The sequence below is a fragment of the Phoenix dactylifera genome, chromosome 1 (genome assembly GCF_051530095.1).
Source record: "Phoenix dactylifera cultivar Ajwa chromosome 1, Ajwa_hap1_PhDact_Kaust_v1.1, whole genome shotgun sequence".
NCBI classification, from domain to species: Eukaryota; Viridiplantae; Streptophyta; class Magnoliopsida; order Arecales; family Arecaceae; genus Phoenix; species Phoenix dactylifera.
In genome coordinates this window covers 35,771,875-35,789,012 of record NC_143190.1, presented here as the reverse complement: position 1 = coordinate 35,789,012, position 17,138 = coordinate 35,771,875, and the positions used below count along the sequence as shown (strand labels likewise).

Sequence of the window (17,138 nt, the reverse complement as noted above, 5' to 3'; positions counted from 1 at the left end):
GGATTTTTCTGTATATTAATTTATGAGTCATTTACAATTCAGTAAAATATATTATGGCTCTGTGTAACGACTGTCCTCTCTTTTTGACTCTTTTAGAGACATATAAAGAATACTTCCAAGGAGAATGGAGCCAGATATAGCATTGGATGCGGGTTCCGCACATGTCGAGCCCCAAAGAAAAAAATCTCCTCCTGCTGATAGACAGAGGGTTGATGATCAAGGAGAGGTAGGAAGTAGAGATGGAACAGTTACTGGCAGAGAATCAGGCTCTGAGAGAGCAGATTGCTCGGGGGAAATCTCCTGCCCCGTCAGTAGTATCCATCCCACCTCCTGTAGTTGTGCCAAGAAGTTTGGCCAGGCGGGCTCTAGATGATGAGGGGATTACTGTACAGGAATTTCTGAGGCTCAGAACCCCAGAGTTTAAGGGGGAAGAAGGTGAAGATCCTCAGAGATTCCTGGAGGAGACTGAAAAGATGATACGGAGACTGCCCTGTTCTGATGCAAGGGCAATAGAACTTGTAGGGCTCACAATGAAAGAAGATGCCTGGGGCTGGTACCAGAGGCACGTGGAGGACAGATTGTACAGTAGGAATCCTCCAACCTGGGAAGAGTTCAGGCAAGCAGTGATGGATGAGTTTTTGTCTCCGGCTGAGAGGCAGAATCGGGCTCTTCAGTTTGAGAGGCTGAAGCAGATGCCCGGAATGAGCGTATCTGAGTACGCTCGTGAGTTCACTAGATTGGGGAAGTATGCTTCTTACATCATCCCCACTGAAGCTGCCAGGATAGAAAGATTCAGGCGGGGTCTGATTTCTCCGCTTTATAATGCAGTACTGGCAGTAGAGGTCCCCACCTTGTCTAGGCTGATTGATAAAGCAAAACAGTGGGAGATCAGAAACAAAGAGGAAAGGGCTGAAAGAGAACAGAGGAAAATGAGTAAGGGGAAAGGGCAAAGCAGCCGAGGTAGATCTGAGGGAGCAAGTCTCCCGGAGGGCCCGACAGAGCAGTCTGTACGCTCAGCTCCACCTGCCCCACGTAAGAGGAAGTGGAGGAGAAGAGGTCAGTCACAGGATGCTTCTTTACCATTAGCACCTCGTCCTCCGGTCACTATGGCCAGAACTGAATCTAAGTTCCAATCATGGCCAATGTGTGGCATATGTGGGAAGCAGCACCCTGGCAGATGCAGAATGGGTCAGGGAGTGTGCTACAGATGTGGACAGCCGGGTCATTTTGTCAGAGAATGCCCGCAGGGTGCCACCCAGCAGTTTGTGCCTTTAACATCCTACCCTTCTGTGCAGATGGACAGGCCTAGTAGTAGGGGGCCTGTAGGCAGAGGCAGAGGTCAGACACCAACGTCACAGCAGAGTGTTGGACCATCTCAGCTGTTAGCTCCAGCAGGCAGAGGGCAAGGAAGGGTGTTCACGGTAAATCCACAGGAGGCACAGGCATCAAATGCAGCTGTGACAGGTATGCTCCTCATTGATAAGATTAAAGCTAGAGTGTTATTTGATTCTGGAGCTACCCATTCATTTGTGTCCCCTTATTTTGCTAAAAAGTTAGCTAAGGATAAGATATTGATGCATATTCCCTTAGTTATTAGCACACCTGTAGGGGATAGTATAGAAGTGAGATATGTGTATCCTACCTGTGTGGTAGAGGTAGAAGGTAAGACACTCCCAGTCGATTTGATTGAGTTGGCAGTGTTAGACTTTGATGTCATACTGGGCATGGATTGGTTATCAGACAATCGTGCCACCATTAACTGCCAAGAAAAGAGTGTTATTTTCAGACCTTTAGATAAGGGGAAATTTACATATCAAGGGGACAGGAGTGAGATCCCAATGAATTTGGTGTCTGCAGTAAAAGCAAAGAGGCTGCTGAGAAAGGGGTGTCAAAGCTATCTAGCTTATGTGATGGACACCCAGGTAGAGTCTGTGGATCTGCAGCAGATTCCAGTTGTTAGGGAGTATCCTGATGTATTTCCAGGAGAATTACCAGGATTGCCACTTGATAGAGAAATTGAGTTCAGTATTGAACTTCTTCCTGGTACAAACCCTATATCGATTGCTCCCTATCGTATGGCACCTACAGAGCTGAGGGAGTTGAAGGTCCAGTTGCAGGATCTACTAGACAAGGGGTTTGTTAGGCCCAGTACATCACCATGGGGTGCCCCAGTTCTGTTTGTGAAGAAGAAGGATGGATCGCTGAGATTATGTATAGATTATAGACAGCTGAATAAAGTGACCATCAAAAATAGATACCCACTCCCCAGGATAGATGACCTGTTTGATCAATTACAAGGGGCTGAGTACTTCTCGAAGATTGATCTGCAGTCTAGGTATCATCAGTTAAAAATCAGAAAGGAAGATATATTGAAGACTGCATTCAGAACGAGATATGGGCACTATAAGTTTCTAGTGCTTCCATTTGGGCTGACAAATGCCCCAGCAGCATTCATGGATTTGATGAATAGGGTCTTTAAACCCTATCTTGACAGATTTGTGATAGTCTTTATAGATGATATCCTCATATATTCTAAGAGTCAGGCTGATCATGAAGAGCATTTGAGGATAGCACTACAAACCTTGAGAGAACATGAATTGTATGCCAAACTTACCAAATGTGAGTTCTGGCTATAAGAAGTTGGATTCTTGGGACACATAATATGTAAGGAAGGAATCAGGGTGGATCCCAAGAAGATTGAGGCAGTTATGGATTGGCCGAGACCAACAAATGTAACAGAAATCAGGAGCTTTCTGGGTCTGGCTGGGTACTATAGGAAGTTTGTAAAGGACTTTTCAAAAATAGCTACCCCATTAACAAAGCTGACTCGGAAGCAGGTTAAGTTCACTTGGACAGATTCTTGTGAACAGAGCTTCCAGAAGCTGAAAGATTGCCTCACATCAGCTCCAGTTTTGACTCTACCCACAGATACAGGCGGATTTGTAGTCTACTGTGATGCTTCCAAAGTGGGATTGGGATGTGTGTTGATGCAGAATGGCAAGGTGATTGCATATGCATCCAGACAGCTAAGAAAGCATGAAGTAAACTATCCCACTCATGACTTGGAAATGGCTGCTGTCATATTTGCACTAAAGATATGGAGGCATTATTTATATGGTGAGAAATGTGAAATATATACTGATCATAAAAGCCTCCAGTACATTCAGCAGCAAAGAGATTTGAATCTCAGACATAGGAGATGGATAGAGCTGTTGAAGGATTATGACTGCCAAATCCTGTATCATCCGGGCAAGGCTAATGTAGTAGCAGATGCATTAAGCCGGAAGTCAATGGGCAGTTTATCTCACATCTCCATCCAGAGGAGAGAGATAGTCAGAGATCTGGCAGATTTATTTGCTCAGGGACTATCTTTTGAGTTATTAGAGGTTCGTCCTTTGATTGCACAGTTTCAGGTGAAACCGAGGTTGATAGATGAAATCAAAGTTTCACAGGATTTAGATCCAATCCTTGTGAAACTGAAAGGAGAAGTGCAATCAGGACAGTCAGAAAGGTTTCAGATTGTAGATGGAATGTTGAGGTGTGGCAGTAGGCTATGTGTGCCAAATGTGGAAGATCTGAGACAGAGGATTATGCATGAAGCACACAATACTCCCTATAGCATTCATCCTGGTTCCACCAAAATGTATCATGATATCAAAGGCATATATTGGTGGAACGGATTAAAAAGGGATGTGGCCAAATATGTGGCTTCTTGTTTGACTTGTCAACAAGTGAAATTTGAACATCAGAAGCCAACAGGGCTTTTGCAAGAGTTACCTTTGCCCGAGTGGAAATGGGAAAGGATAACTATGGATTTTGTGGTCGGGCTGCCCAGAACACAAAAAGGATATGATTCCATCTGGGTGATTGTGGATAGATTGACAAAATCAGCCCATTTTCTACCGGTGAAAACCACATATTCAGTAGCTCAGTATGCCGAAATATATGTGAATAAAATAGTATCTCTGCATGGAGTGCCAGTTTCTATTATATCAGATAGAGGTTCACAGTTTACCTCTAGATTTTGGCAGAAACTCCATGAGGCATTAGGAACTCAGCTTGATTTCAGTACAGCATTTCACCCTCAAACAGATGGGCAATCGGAGAGGACCATTCAGACCCTCGAGGATATGCTCAGAATGTGTGTACTGGATTTCAGAGGTGGCTGGGACAGATACTTACCTTTAGTGGAGTTTGCATATAATAACAGTTATCACTCCACTATTGGTATGGCACCTTATGAGGCACTTTATGGGAGAAAATGTAGATCTCCCTTGTGCTGGTCTGAGATTGGAGAGAAGCACCTAGAAGGACCAGATTTGATCAGAGAGACATCAGAAAAAGTGCCAATGATACTGGAAAGGTTGAGGACAGTGTTCAGTAGGCAGAAGAGCTACTCAGATGTCAGAAGGAGAGATGTGCAGTTTCGCACGGGGGATCACGTGTTCCTAAAGATCTCTCCTATGAAAGGGGTAATGAGGTTTGGAAAGAGGGGCAAGCTTAGTCCCAGATACATTGGCCCCTTTGAAATATTAGATAAAGTTGGCAATGTATCTTACAGATTAGCACTGCCTCCAAACCTCAGCCATGTGCATCCAGTATTCCACATATCTATGCTCCGGAAGTATGTGCCGGATCCATCTCATGTGCTATCAGTGCAGGAAGTTATAGTAGAAGAAGATCTTTCTTATGAAGAACTTCCTGTCGCTATTCTTGATACTCAGATCAGGAAGCTGAGAAATAAGGAAATATGTATGGTAAAGGTCCAATGGCACCGGCACAATGTTGAAGAATGCACTTGGGAGTCGGAGCAAAGTATGAAGAGCAAATACCCTCACCTCTTTGAGTAATCAGGTAATTTACTCTTTTAAATTCGAGGACGAATTTTATATAAGGAGGGGAGGATGTAATAACCCCAAATTTTTTTTTTTATATAAAAAGGGATAGAATAGTCCTTTAAAATTGATATAAGGGGTAAAATTGGAAGGAATCAAAAGATAATGGCATAGTTGTAGATATGTTGAAGTGTTAGGGGCAAAATGGGAATTTAATAATATTAAACAAAGGTGAATAGTGCTTTGATGTGATTTAAATGGGGTGGTTGGTGGCTCACGGGAATGAAACCGAGAGAGAGTCACAGAGAGGGGGTTCTCAGGCGTGGAGGAAAAGAAGGAAAGAAAAGGAGAAGAAGAAGAAGAAGAAAGAAGAAGAGGAAGGGGATTCGAGGAGGAGGGGGATCCCGGTTGCACTTCCAGCTGAAGGGAAAAACGTAGATCTCCTTCCCCTCTACGCAAGGACCTCGATTTCCAAAAAGAAAAAGGTAAATATCCGTCCCTATCTAGTCTTTTGATGATATTAGGCTATACAAAGGATGGATATAGTCTAGAGGGGTCGGATAAGGGTTGTAGAGGTGGTTAAAAGAGGAAGAATCGGATTTTAACAAATTTTTCCGGCACTACGGAAAACTGTGTCGAAGTCCCAACTTCGGCGAATTATTTAGGGGGACAAACGGCCTCCGATGATGATGCATGTTATCTCTTTGGAATCCTCTATGAGTGTAGAATGTTAGGTAAAAATTTCATCAAATTTGGAGTCCTGAAAGTGGATCAAAACCGGGATGAAGTAACCCACTGTCAGTTCGGGTTACTGTTCATCCGGGTGGAAAATAAGGGATTTCATGCCATAATAGGGTATTAAGCCTAGATTAGGCTAAGGGAGACCTTGTACTCGTGCAAGGGAGTCCCTAATACACATAAATGATGAGTTAATTAATAGAAAAAAAAAGAGAAAGAAAAGAAAAGATTTAGGGAACGGGGGAGTTGAATCAATTAAAGTTCCCTATATTATAATTGGCACGTAGATTATGACCTTGATACAAGACTAAATGTATGGTAAATGCATGTCACAGTTGGGCAAGAAGCTAGGGAACGAGAGGAAGAAGTTTTCCACTGCCTGCTGTAGAATTCTAGAGGCGTATCGAGGCCGTGCCGGATTGGCAGGTGAGTGGGAGTTATGTACTTTGCACCATGAGCATCCTTAATTCATTTTCATGAATGTCGCCAAGTGTGAATTGATTCCACTTGAGCATATTGATTGATATTGTAGTAGATTCCTCTATAATCTTGATTCTCCATGCTTGATTATTCTGTACATGCATTTGAGGGAACATTGAGAGGAATTACGAGGGGTTGATGAGTAATCAAATTGATTCCGAATTGTGAAATGATTTCTTTTGTAAATTGATTTCATTTCCTCTATTTTAAAGACTTGTGAGTCGTAGCTTGATTATACTCTTTTATGAGTAATTAAATTGGTTCCAAATTGTGAAATAACTTTTTTTGTAAATTGATTTCATTTCCTCTATTTTAAAGACTTGTGAGTCGTAGCTTGATTATACTCTTTTATGAGTAATTAAATTGGTTCCAAATTATGAAATAACTTCTTTTGTAAATTGATTTCATTTCCTCCATTTCAAAGATTTGTAGAGCCTTTTCAGTGGTATATTGAGTTGTATTGCACTTCCTTGACCCTCACTCCTAACCCTGATGTTAGTTTATGATTGGGTCATGATCGAGTGAGTGGTAATCTTGATTATACTCCTTTTTAGTAGAGTATTGGGAGGGTGCATTATGGCATTTATGCATGGCTTGGCAGTATCTGCAGGACACCTATAGTCGATGGGGTTGAACATCGGCCTTTGTGCACATAGTAGCCTTCTGGGTGGGCGGAGCCCAGTCCCTTCCTAGGGGGGACACGGCCCTAGGCGTAGGATCGGCCGGTCCTACGACTTATATTTTGCTTGCCGCCGGGCATAGTAAGACCCCGCGAGGTGCAGTATGGCTTTCCGCGGATGTAGAATTCCCGCGATGTGCCGTTTAGTATGTAGATGTGAGATGGATTTCTGTTCTGGATACTGGCCGGCATTTACATGATTAGTGTGGTGTCTTATCCTACATATGCATGTGACAGTAAGGAGTTGTTGCTGGTTCGCCTGGGGCGTAAAACCCACCTTCCGACAGCTGTCTAGTGATGATTTCAGCATATTGACACCTGATTTGTATGTTCCAGCATTATGATCTGTTGAGCATATTCATGAGTAGCATATATGTTTGCTTGATTATTCCATATATGCTTCAGATGAGTTGATATTGATTGTGGTAATATTGATGATTTATTCCATATTCTCTATGTTGAGTTCATGTTCATGTTGTTATTGATCTTGAGATTTCATCTCGAGCCATGATTATATTCTGTCTCATGTGCATAGTACTCTCTACTCCACTCACTGAGTATTCATATACTCACTCCCCAGTTTGGTGTTTTTGATTGCAGGGCAGGTATTGTATAGAGAGGAGCAGGGTTAGAGATTGTCTGCTTACTGTGCCGCTCCATAGTATAGTATAGTATAATGTAGATAGAGGTTTATACCCTTTTGGTGTATTATAAACCTTCTGTTGTATATAGTGTATAGTTACAGTCGTAGATCCTGTTGTGGATATGGGTTTGACCATAGATGGAATGGGAACCAGATTTTTATACATATGAGTTATATGCCTGAGATAATGTATTGATATATATTGTCCAGGTTCATTATGTGACGGATTATATGATTGCTGCTCTGACAGGTAGTGTGTTGTATGTATTGAGATAATCCTGACAGGTCACTATAGGAAAAGTGATCATTTTGTGCATGCATCATGCCAAATTTTTCAAGATTCATTGATGATTGATAGGTAGTAGGGTTCTACGCGGTGGCTGGTGGCCTTATGCCTACCCGCACCCTAGGACCGTCGCGGCGGCCCGCCGGAAACGGGGCGGGGGTCGTGACAGATATGGTAGATGGATGTGAAAACTGCATTCCTTAATGGATATCTTGAGAAAGATATCTATATGAAACAGCCTCAGGGTTTCACTTCCAGTGATGGTGATCACAAGGTCTGCAAGCTGCAAAGATTCATTTATGGACTAATGCAAGCATCTCGGAGTTGGAACACTCGTTTCGATGATGTGATCAAATCGTTTGATTTCATCAAAAACGAAGAGGAACCATGTGTGTACAAAAAGGTCAGTGGGAGGGTTATAGTATTTCTCGTATTGTACGTGGATGATATACTCCTAATTGGGAATGATATTCCCATGCTCACATCGGTCAAGTTATGGCTGTCTAAGAAGTTCTCCATGAAAGACCTAAGTGAAGCATCTTATATTTTGGGGATTAAGGTCTATAGAGATAGATCTAAGAGGATGCTTGGCCTATCACAGAAAATATACAGAGAGGAAGTGCTGAAGAGGTTTAGCATGGAAAACTCTAAAAGGGGATTGTTACCCCTAAGGCATGGGATAAATCTCTTCAAGAAGATGTGTCCCAAAATATCTGAAAAGATTCAGCGCATGAGTAGGATCCCTTATACATCGGCAATAGGGAGCCTCATGTATGCCATGCTATGTACTCGACCTGATATAGCATATGCTGTGAGTGTCACGAGCAGATATCAGTCGAATCCAGGCGAGGAGCACTGGATAGCTGTGAAAAATATCCTTAAGTACTTGAGAAGGACTAAGGATGTGTTTTTGGTCTTTGGAGGAGGCACATAGTTAAAGGTAGAAGGATATACTGATTCAGACTTCATGACTGACCCTGATGATAGAAAGTCTACATCAGGATATGTATTCTTATGCAATGGAGGATCGATAAATTGGAAGAGTTCCAAGCAACCGATTATTGCAGATTCTACCCTGGAAGCAGAGTTCATTGCTGCATTGGATGCTGCGAAGGAAGCGTTCTGGTACAAGAAGTTTGTCGAAGAGCTAGGAGTCATGTCATCAGATGTCATAACCCTTTTCTGCGACAACAACAGCGCCATAGCACTAGCTAAGGAGCCGAGGTCTCACCAGAAGTCCAAGCACATAGAGCGGCGATTTCATCTAATTCGCGACTACCTCGAAAAGAAATATGTAGAGGTGCAGAGAGTAGACTCCACTGATAACGTGGCGGACCCATTCACTAAGCAGCTGAGTCAGAAGAAATTAGAAGTCCATCTTGAAAATGGGACTTAAATACATGTCTGATTGGCTTTAGTGCAAGTGGGAGATTGTTAGAAGTATGCCCTACAAGCCAACGTAACTAATGCATATTTGTAATCTGGGGCACAAATTTGTAATTTGACTCTTATTAATAAATAAGATTGGGCAATTTGTTTTTCATTCATGTTTGTATATGTCCATGAATCGTCCAAGAAATTAATAGATGATGACACATATTCTCAAGGAGTTGAGAATTTGAGGCATGTGTCATTAGGGATTAATTTCTAAATGCTCCTGATCGATGGATCCATCACGAAGGACGGTGATCGATCCGCTGAGATTAGTACACAGATCATTTAGTCAGATGGACGAGTCACAAGTCCACGGTGTAGAGATACTGGAGTGATTATATGAGTACTTGTTAGAGAACAAGGTACTGAGCGTGACCAAAAATAGTAGTCATATGGATGTCTATCCACTCGTCAGTAACTACTTATGCTGCAGTTATATGACTGGTCCTTTGACCTGCGATGCCTCAGCTATTCACTATGAGGTTGCTGTAGTTTGACGAGCATGTGAACTTGGGCCCTATCCATTCGGATCCTTGTAGTGCGGATTGGCTACAGTAGGTTCATTTTGGAATAGGGTTGCATCTAGATAGGGTCTATCGACCTTGATAGATTAGGAGTGATTCTGTATGATTTATGAGACTGAGTTTGATAAATTTCTGGCCAGATATTTTGGAAAAAGAGTTTCCATATCTCGAACTGGAAGTCATATAAATTTGACATATGACGGACGATGGAATTTGACGAGATATCCATAACCTCCATCACGTCGGGATCCATGATAGAGGGACTGTATCATATGCTAACTACACCTAGAGGTTTAGACATTCTATTCTGCTGGGTTGCCACCATATACTGCTAGATGTTACTAGTGGATTGTGAGACTCGAAGGTATTCACTTGGTGATCAGTGAACCCTGAGAGTAGAACTGAAATCGTTTCAGTCCACTGAAAGGAGTTTCAGTGATATTGAGATGGAGATCTCAATATGTCTCACTACCAGTCAGAATAGAACCTACGGAGTCACACACATAGAGGATTTAATTAGTCAGACTATCATAATTGTGATTTGGAATCACAATAGAAATCAATCATCAATATGATTGGTGATTGAGTTAACCCACTAAGTGTTAGTAAGTTAATGAAAGAAGAATTAAGTGGAATTGATTGCAATTGGATTGCAATTGGGCTGATTTAATGAGCCAAATCAAATTAGGTTCGACCCAAATTGATTTGGGTTCATGATTGGGTCAATTTGATTAAACCAAGGTTTGTGCGGATTTTAAAGACCACATGTCGTCGTAGGATGAATATGACTTAAGTCATGTTCACACTATGCGGACTTTAAAGTCCACATAGCGTCGTAGGATGCATGCTCCCAAATCAATTAATTCTCCTAATGAGATTAGGAATCCTAATATGATTAGAAAATTAATCAATTGATTAAGTGGACACATGTCATGCATCTATGAGCACAAGGATTGGATACTTAGCATTAATCCAAGGATGGGTTATAGTCCCATACTCCTAATAAGATTAGGAGAGGCCCTAAACCCGATCTATAAAAGGATAGCAAGGGAGACATTATGAATTAATTCTCTCCTCTTCCTCTCCATGCCTCCTCTTCTTTCTTCCTCCTTCTCCATGGCAGCAAGGGGTCTTCATCCTCCTCTTTTCCCACGGTAGCAAGGCAAGGAAGATCCATGTGCAAGGTTCCTCCTTCCTCTTTCTCCATCGCGAGCAAGGTTGAAGAAGAAAGGTTCTTCATCAAGGAGGTAAGTTACATATTCTTACCAACTTATGATAGTCATGAGAGGTCTTTGCAAGGAGCTAGCACTCCGGTAAGATCCATTCTCAGATGATTAGACCCTCATGTGGATACCTGTAGAAGCCGGACAATTGTGCGGCTCAATCAGGAACCTAGAATAGATCATCAGGCTGCGGTGTTCTACACCTGCAGAATTTTTGAAGATGAGATCTTCAAATCTAATAACTTCTGATTTTGTTTTAGTTTTATAAATCTTAATCAACCCTCCTCAGATCCTAATCTCCCCTTCCTAATAAGTTCAAAGATCTCCTGAATTTGGATCCATAAATTTTTTTTGAATTCTGCGATCCGAGGCACGTTCATACGATGAACGACGTCTCGTTCGAATTCCACTGCAAACGCCGCATCGAACGGAGCGTAACTCAGCAGCTAACAGTGTGGTTGACTGGATGGCATCCTTCGCAGCTTATCACTCCGAGAGTTTCACTTGGAACAACTTATCCTTGGTTGTATCATCTTTGTATTCTCTTATCCTTTTTTATCTTATAGGCTGCATCTACATCCGTTGTGTGTGAATCGCCGTTGTACCAAAAAAGAAGAAGAAGAAGAGGAATAATGCAGAAAGATTTGGTTCCTGGCCTCCCACACTTTTTTCCCCCTCGAACTGATTCTAGTGTTATCTTTAATAATTTGTTGTTTTCGGGAGAACAACGGCATGTGGAATCGAATATCTACATTGAGCCCTGTGTTTTAACTGAAACTTAGAATACAATAAATAATTAATATAAAAATAGGCTAATAAAAGATAATTAAACAATAATTCATGTCTTGACCTTCTTTATATTACTTTAGAAATCGCTGTATTTGAGAAATCTTTAAATGAGTACTTTACATGCATTTGGAATACATGATGTAAAGATATGCAATTTGAGTTTCAAACCAAAGGGTGAATGGCGGAAAATTTTCGGAGGCACTTCCGACAACAAAGAACAATGATCAAGGCTACAAGATGTATGGGAGGATTTGTTTTATTGGAGAATTCTTGTTTGGAGATAGTGCCTAAGTTATAACCAAATACAAAAAGTCGATCGAAAACTAACAAGTTTTCTATGTCAAATTGTAAATGGATTGTGATGATAATTATTTCCATAATACTTAAGAATATCAATTAGACCATTGCAATCAAGAAAACAAGTTACATTCAAGGAAAGATTTTCTAATGAAATATGGGAATCATATTCCCATGGAAATACAACTTTTCCGTTTCTCTTCTTTGAAAACTCCAACCAAACAAGAGGCATCTCATTACTTTTCCGTTGACCACACTTTCTCTTCTTCTTTTCCCGCGAACCAAAGGAGCCCTAAACCTCATTAAGCACCAGGGAAGATTCCATGATACCACTATTCCTAGTGCCTTTGCCGTGACAAATTGGTGAACAAATATACAAATTATTTTCGAGCAGATAATTTTGATAATTATTTGCATGTTATTTGAAAAAGTTTTTTTGCATGAATACTCTTCTAAAAATTCAAATTTGCATGAATATCTTTTTAAAATTTATATTTATTTTATAATGGTTCTTCTAACATCATTAATAAAACCATATTTATTTTAATTAAAAATAAAATAAAGTTTTGAAATTACTTTTTTGTCCCCCATCGTGATGCCTTATAAATGTTTGTGTTTGCACATCTACCAATTAAGAGTATTTTAGTTATTTTAATTTAAAATTATTAATTTTTTAACAACATTAGATGGCGTGGGTATATATGTAAAAATAAGGATAAAAAAATAGAATAGTAAAACAAGTATTTTACAAGAGTATACATGCAAATATCAATTTTGGAAAGGTATCCATACAAAATTCGATATTTATGAGGATATTTATGGAAAAAATCCTATTTGAAACCATTTGTTAGACCATTGTAATTAAGAAAACAAGTTAATTTCTATAGCTCACTCATTGCTAGCAAATACATGTTCAAAACTGTAGTAGAATTACTGTGGTTTTACATGCCCTTGCTATGACACATTTGGTAAACCAATATTTGAGGATTATGTAGTTCCTAGGCATATGTTTATACCAAAGCTCCTCCAACGTTTTTTTTTTTTTTTTTTTTTTGGTGAATGCCGTTCTTTTAACTCGTGAACTATTGTTTATATATATAAATTTTAATGTGAGCAGGCGATACAAATTGGAGCGTTCATTCACCTTTTAGCATGCGGCGGATGCATGGGAAAGCGATGACAATTGCAGGTAAAAAAAAATATGGAATAAAAGAGAAGCTGCAAAGCGTGAGAAAGGATGTTAAGCTGAGGGATAACAGCTAGGAGAGGATAATTGGGAGGCATTTCTGCATTTTTCTCTCAAATGTAGATAAAAAATCCATGGCTTGTGTTGTATCAAATGAATAAGAAAGCAAGATCATTTATTTTACCATTAAGAGCAAACTTCGGAGTAGTGACTAAGGCTTTGTTCATATGTCCACTTGTCTCTGCAGCACCTTCATAAAAAATTGGGACATGAGTCGGGATCTTTGGCAGTACATATTTTGGATCGTAGAAAGTTGTATAGTTTTCGATTGCCGTCATATTATTCAATTATGAAAATAGATGGTTGTCTAATAACACGGTGCGTATGACACCAATGACGTAGATGACATGGTGGCATCGAAATTGTGTAGCTCTTTCGTTGCAAACGTACACCATAGAAGATCTGAACTCTCATCCTAAATGAATAATATGAATTGTTCTTGGTGTTGAGAGTATATATTGTATTATAGGCTTTTTTTTTTTTTTGATCGAAAACTACCTTCATATAGATCTCACATGAGTACTGCCTGCCAAATTAAAAGAAAGAAGATGATACAGAGGGCGAGGTATATCTCCAACCGTGGTCCAAATCATACCATCCGAATGTCAGGCCATAAAAGAGGCGATCCAGTCTACTGCACTGTTCGTCTCACGATAAACATGTGCTACATGGAAAGAACCCATCTTTCTGGCTAGACCACAGATCTCGTGAAGCAGCGGGTGCCCGTCTCCATCCAGATCTCCTTCCTGTATTTAGTCAACTATCGTGGCAGAGTCTCCCTCTAGTAACATCCTGTCCCCCTTTATTATAGGCTTTTCAGGGTCATGGCAATATATTAGACCCATGCAATGCCTTGAAATCCGCACAACACTCAAATTATTGTAAAAGTATGCAGATACGAGAGGATGTACTTTGGATGCTGTCAAGATGGTTGTGTTGAGATATGCACTCTATAAAAAAAGTAATGCATTTTGAACTATACCTTCAATTACTTTGTTATGCATTTTGTGTAACCCTAAAAATATTGATAAAGGCCACATTTTATTGTCCCCATCGCATCATAGAATCAATAATTTTGTTATTACATATAGCATACATGCAGATGATTATGCAAATAGACATGGCATCCTTAGCTAAATCATTAAAAGTGGGCATGAATGCTTTTGAAAAATTTTACCAGTTCCACATCGTTCCATGCATCATACCCTAAATTCTTAGGTTCTAAAACAGTGTCCCTGCAGTAAGATCCAAATGATCTCGATTCTTACCTATATTTTTCAATCAAGAGCATGTGGATTCATCATTCTACTTTTTTCCTCCAAGGCATATAAAAATTCAAGATTCAGACAACGATTCTTATCGGATTCAGATTTGGATTATGACCATCGGATTCGAGTAATTATGAATTACTCGGCCGTTACCTTGACTTGCCATCACTACATTTGCAAGATTCCATGGGGAAAAAAACAAAAAACGTTGCACTGCACCTTGCCCTTCGAAAGAAATCAGAAATCAAAGCCTTCCATCTGAATCCTCACCGTGGAATCTGGTATACAAATCCTAACCGTGGAATTCCTCCCACTTTAATGAATGCGAGATGGTAGTTTGTGTTTAATAAATAAAGAAATATCAAAAGATAACGTCTATTTTTTTTTGGGTGCAAATAGCGTCTCTTGTTGAAACACTCATGTCCCTTCCCAAAATGCACCTTCCCCCGCAAAAAATGAAACACGTGCAGGACTCGCTGGAAAAAAATGCCAATTCCCGGAATGCCCCTCCCGTATGCGGTTTCCACGGTGGGCCCCACTCTCTCTAATAGCGTAACAGTCCCGCCTTCCATTTTAAAAACCACCGTTTCGCACCGATTCGCTGGATTCCTTCCCCTCTCATCTTCATTCTTCCCGCCTCTTCACCCCCACCCCCACCCCCTCCCCCTCCTTAAAACCCCCCCCAAACCCCACCCCTTCTCTCGCCCCCTCCCCACCCCCTCTCCCCCCTCCCCACCCCCTCTCCCCCCTCGCTCTCTCGAAAGGAAGCCAATCCCCCCTCTTTCTCTGCCTCCTCCCCTTCCGCCATGAACCGGAGGCTTCGAAGCCCCAACGCCAAGATCGAGGGGCGGTTCCACCGGTACCTGAGGCCGGGTGCCCTCGCCCGGCTCCGGGACTCCAGGATTTGTGCCCGATCTCCCCGATCTACCCTTAAGATTCCGATCCCCCGCCTATCCCCTCCTTCCTCCCCACAGGCCACACCAAACGCGGCGGCGGCGGCCGCCGCCGCCCAGATGGACGGCTCTCCTTGCTTCGCCGTCAGGTCCCATGGCCCCCGGTTCCTGCAGCGGAAGAAGCTAGTCGCCGCCAAGTCCATATTTTTCGTCCCCTCGAGCCCATCGGGGCCGGAGTTGTCGGATGCTGTTGTGGATGTTTTTAACTCCGATCTCATTGTAGCTCACTGAATAGAAATAAACGGGGACTTCTTTCTATGTAGAATTTTTTAAAAATCTTTCTCCTCTTTTTCTTTTTTTGTTGGATGACAAATGTTCGTGATTGTGATGGGTTATGTGAATGAATCATTGGATAGATCAAGAGTTCAATCATCGGATTATTCAGATTTCTGGTTTAGGATTTTCTTTATCTTGGATTTTGAGATGGGGAAATTGGTGGAATGTGCTCCTTTTGTGGACCTGAAGAGGAAGATTGGTTTATTCCATCTGTTCCCTCCAAAAAAAAGCATTTTTGCTGTGGAAAGCACGAGTCTTTCTCAGATTTTATTAATACCGGTTATCTTTTTGATTTATCATGTAATCAAGGGGGTTGTTATTCATCCAGAAATAAGAAATATCATGTTTTTTTTCCTTGTTGCTTGCTGTTCTGATCGGGTTTTGTTCCAATACTGCTGCAGTTCATCAAGATTTTTTTTTCCTTCATGAAACTTGAAAACTGTTTCCTTTTTTATACTGGATTTGCTTACCTTCTGCGTTTTCATCAGATTGATTGAGTTTAAAGGCTCTCTTTTAATTATTCCCTGGGCTCCAGAGTAATCAACTTAGTTCTTCTGTTAATTATGATCTTCTTTAATCTGATTTTGATTTCCTTATTATCTTGGTTCAATCATGTAAAATAAGTTTCTTTTGAAGTTGCGAATCTTGAACTGCCATGCCTGCCTATTGTAGGTGCTTCATTAGACCATCTTTCCAACTTGGCAAGTTTGGTGTTTCCACCAATGGCTGATTGCAACACTAAGCGACGAATGCTCGCATTTTTCTTCAAATGCCTTTTGTAAATGCAACTTTCCTGAAGGGTTTTTACTGAATTTTCACCAAATCTGGAGATTATGATATTAATTTATCAGTGATTATGTGATTTGATATTTCCTTTTGCATCAGGCTTAGTTCTTTAATTATTTGTATTCATCTATAGAGTGGCTTTAATTAGTAGTTGATGCTTCTTGGACATGATAAGGAAAAGATCTGAATTTCATTGTCCAATTCCAAGAGCTTCTCTATGTTCTTCCTGATCCTTTAATTAACTTTGTAGTTAATTATCCAAGAAACTTACGCAACCAGACACAAATACACTTTAGATGCTTCTCTCTTGATTTAGTTTGGAAGTGTTTGCTGTGGTTGATTAATGGTATATGACTGATTAGATGCTTCTCACTTAATTTAATTCGAAAGTGTTTGCTTTAGTTGATTAATGGTATAAAACTGATTGAACTTGGTGATGTCAATTTAATGCCTGTGGTCTTGCTCCAAGTGGTCATTTTCCTGAACTTCGAGTTCATATCTGATTCTCCGAGATAACTGAACTGTCTAACTTGGATAAATGCGATCATTGTAAATTTATGTGCTTAAGAATCTAAATATATAGCTGTGACATTGGCTGACTATGCTTTTTAAGGCTTATAGATTAGAATCTTTTGCCTCAATGCCTGTTGAATCTTTTCATCTGTGTCCCAAATGGCATAT

The 17,138-nt window shown here is 40.7% G+C and overlaps 1 protein-coding gene across 1 annotated transcript; it reads left to right on the top strand.

Annotated features, from left to right (window-relative positions):
* Nucleotides 1-15,179: 15,179 nt before the first annotated feature.
* LOC103717639 (uncharacterized) lies at nt 15,180-15,651 on the top strand. The gene has a single exon (XM_008806099.5). The coding sequence runs from the start codon at nt 15,249-15,251 to the stop codon at nt 15,624-15,626; it is 378 nt and encodes a 125-aa protein (XP_008804321.3). The 5' UTR covers nt 15,180-15,248; the 3' UTR covers nt 15,627-15,651.
* Nucleotides 15,652-17,138: the final 1,487 nt, after the last annotated feature.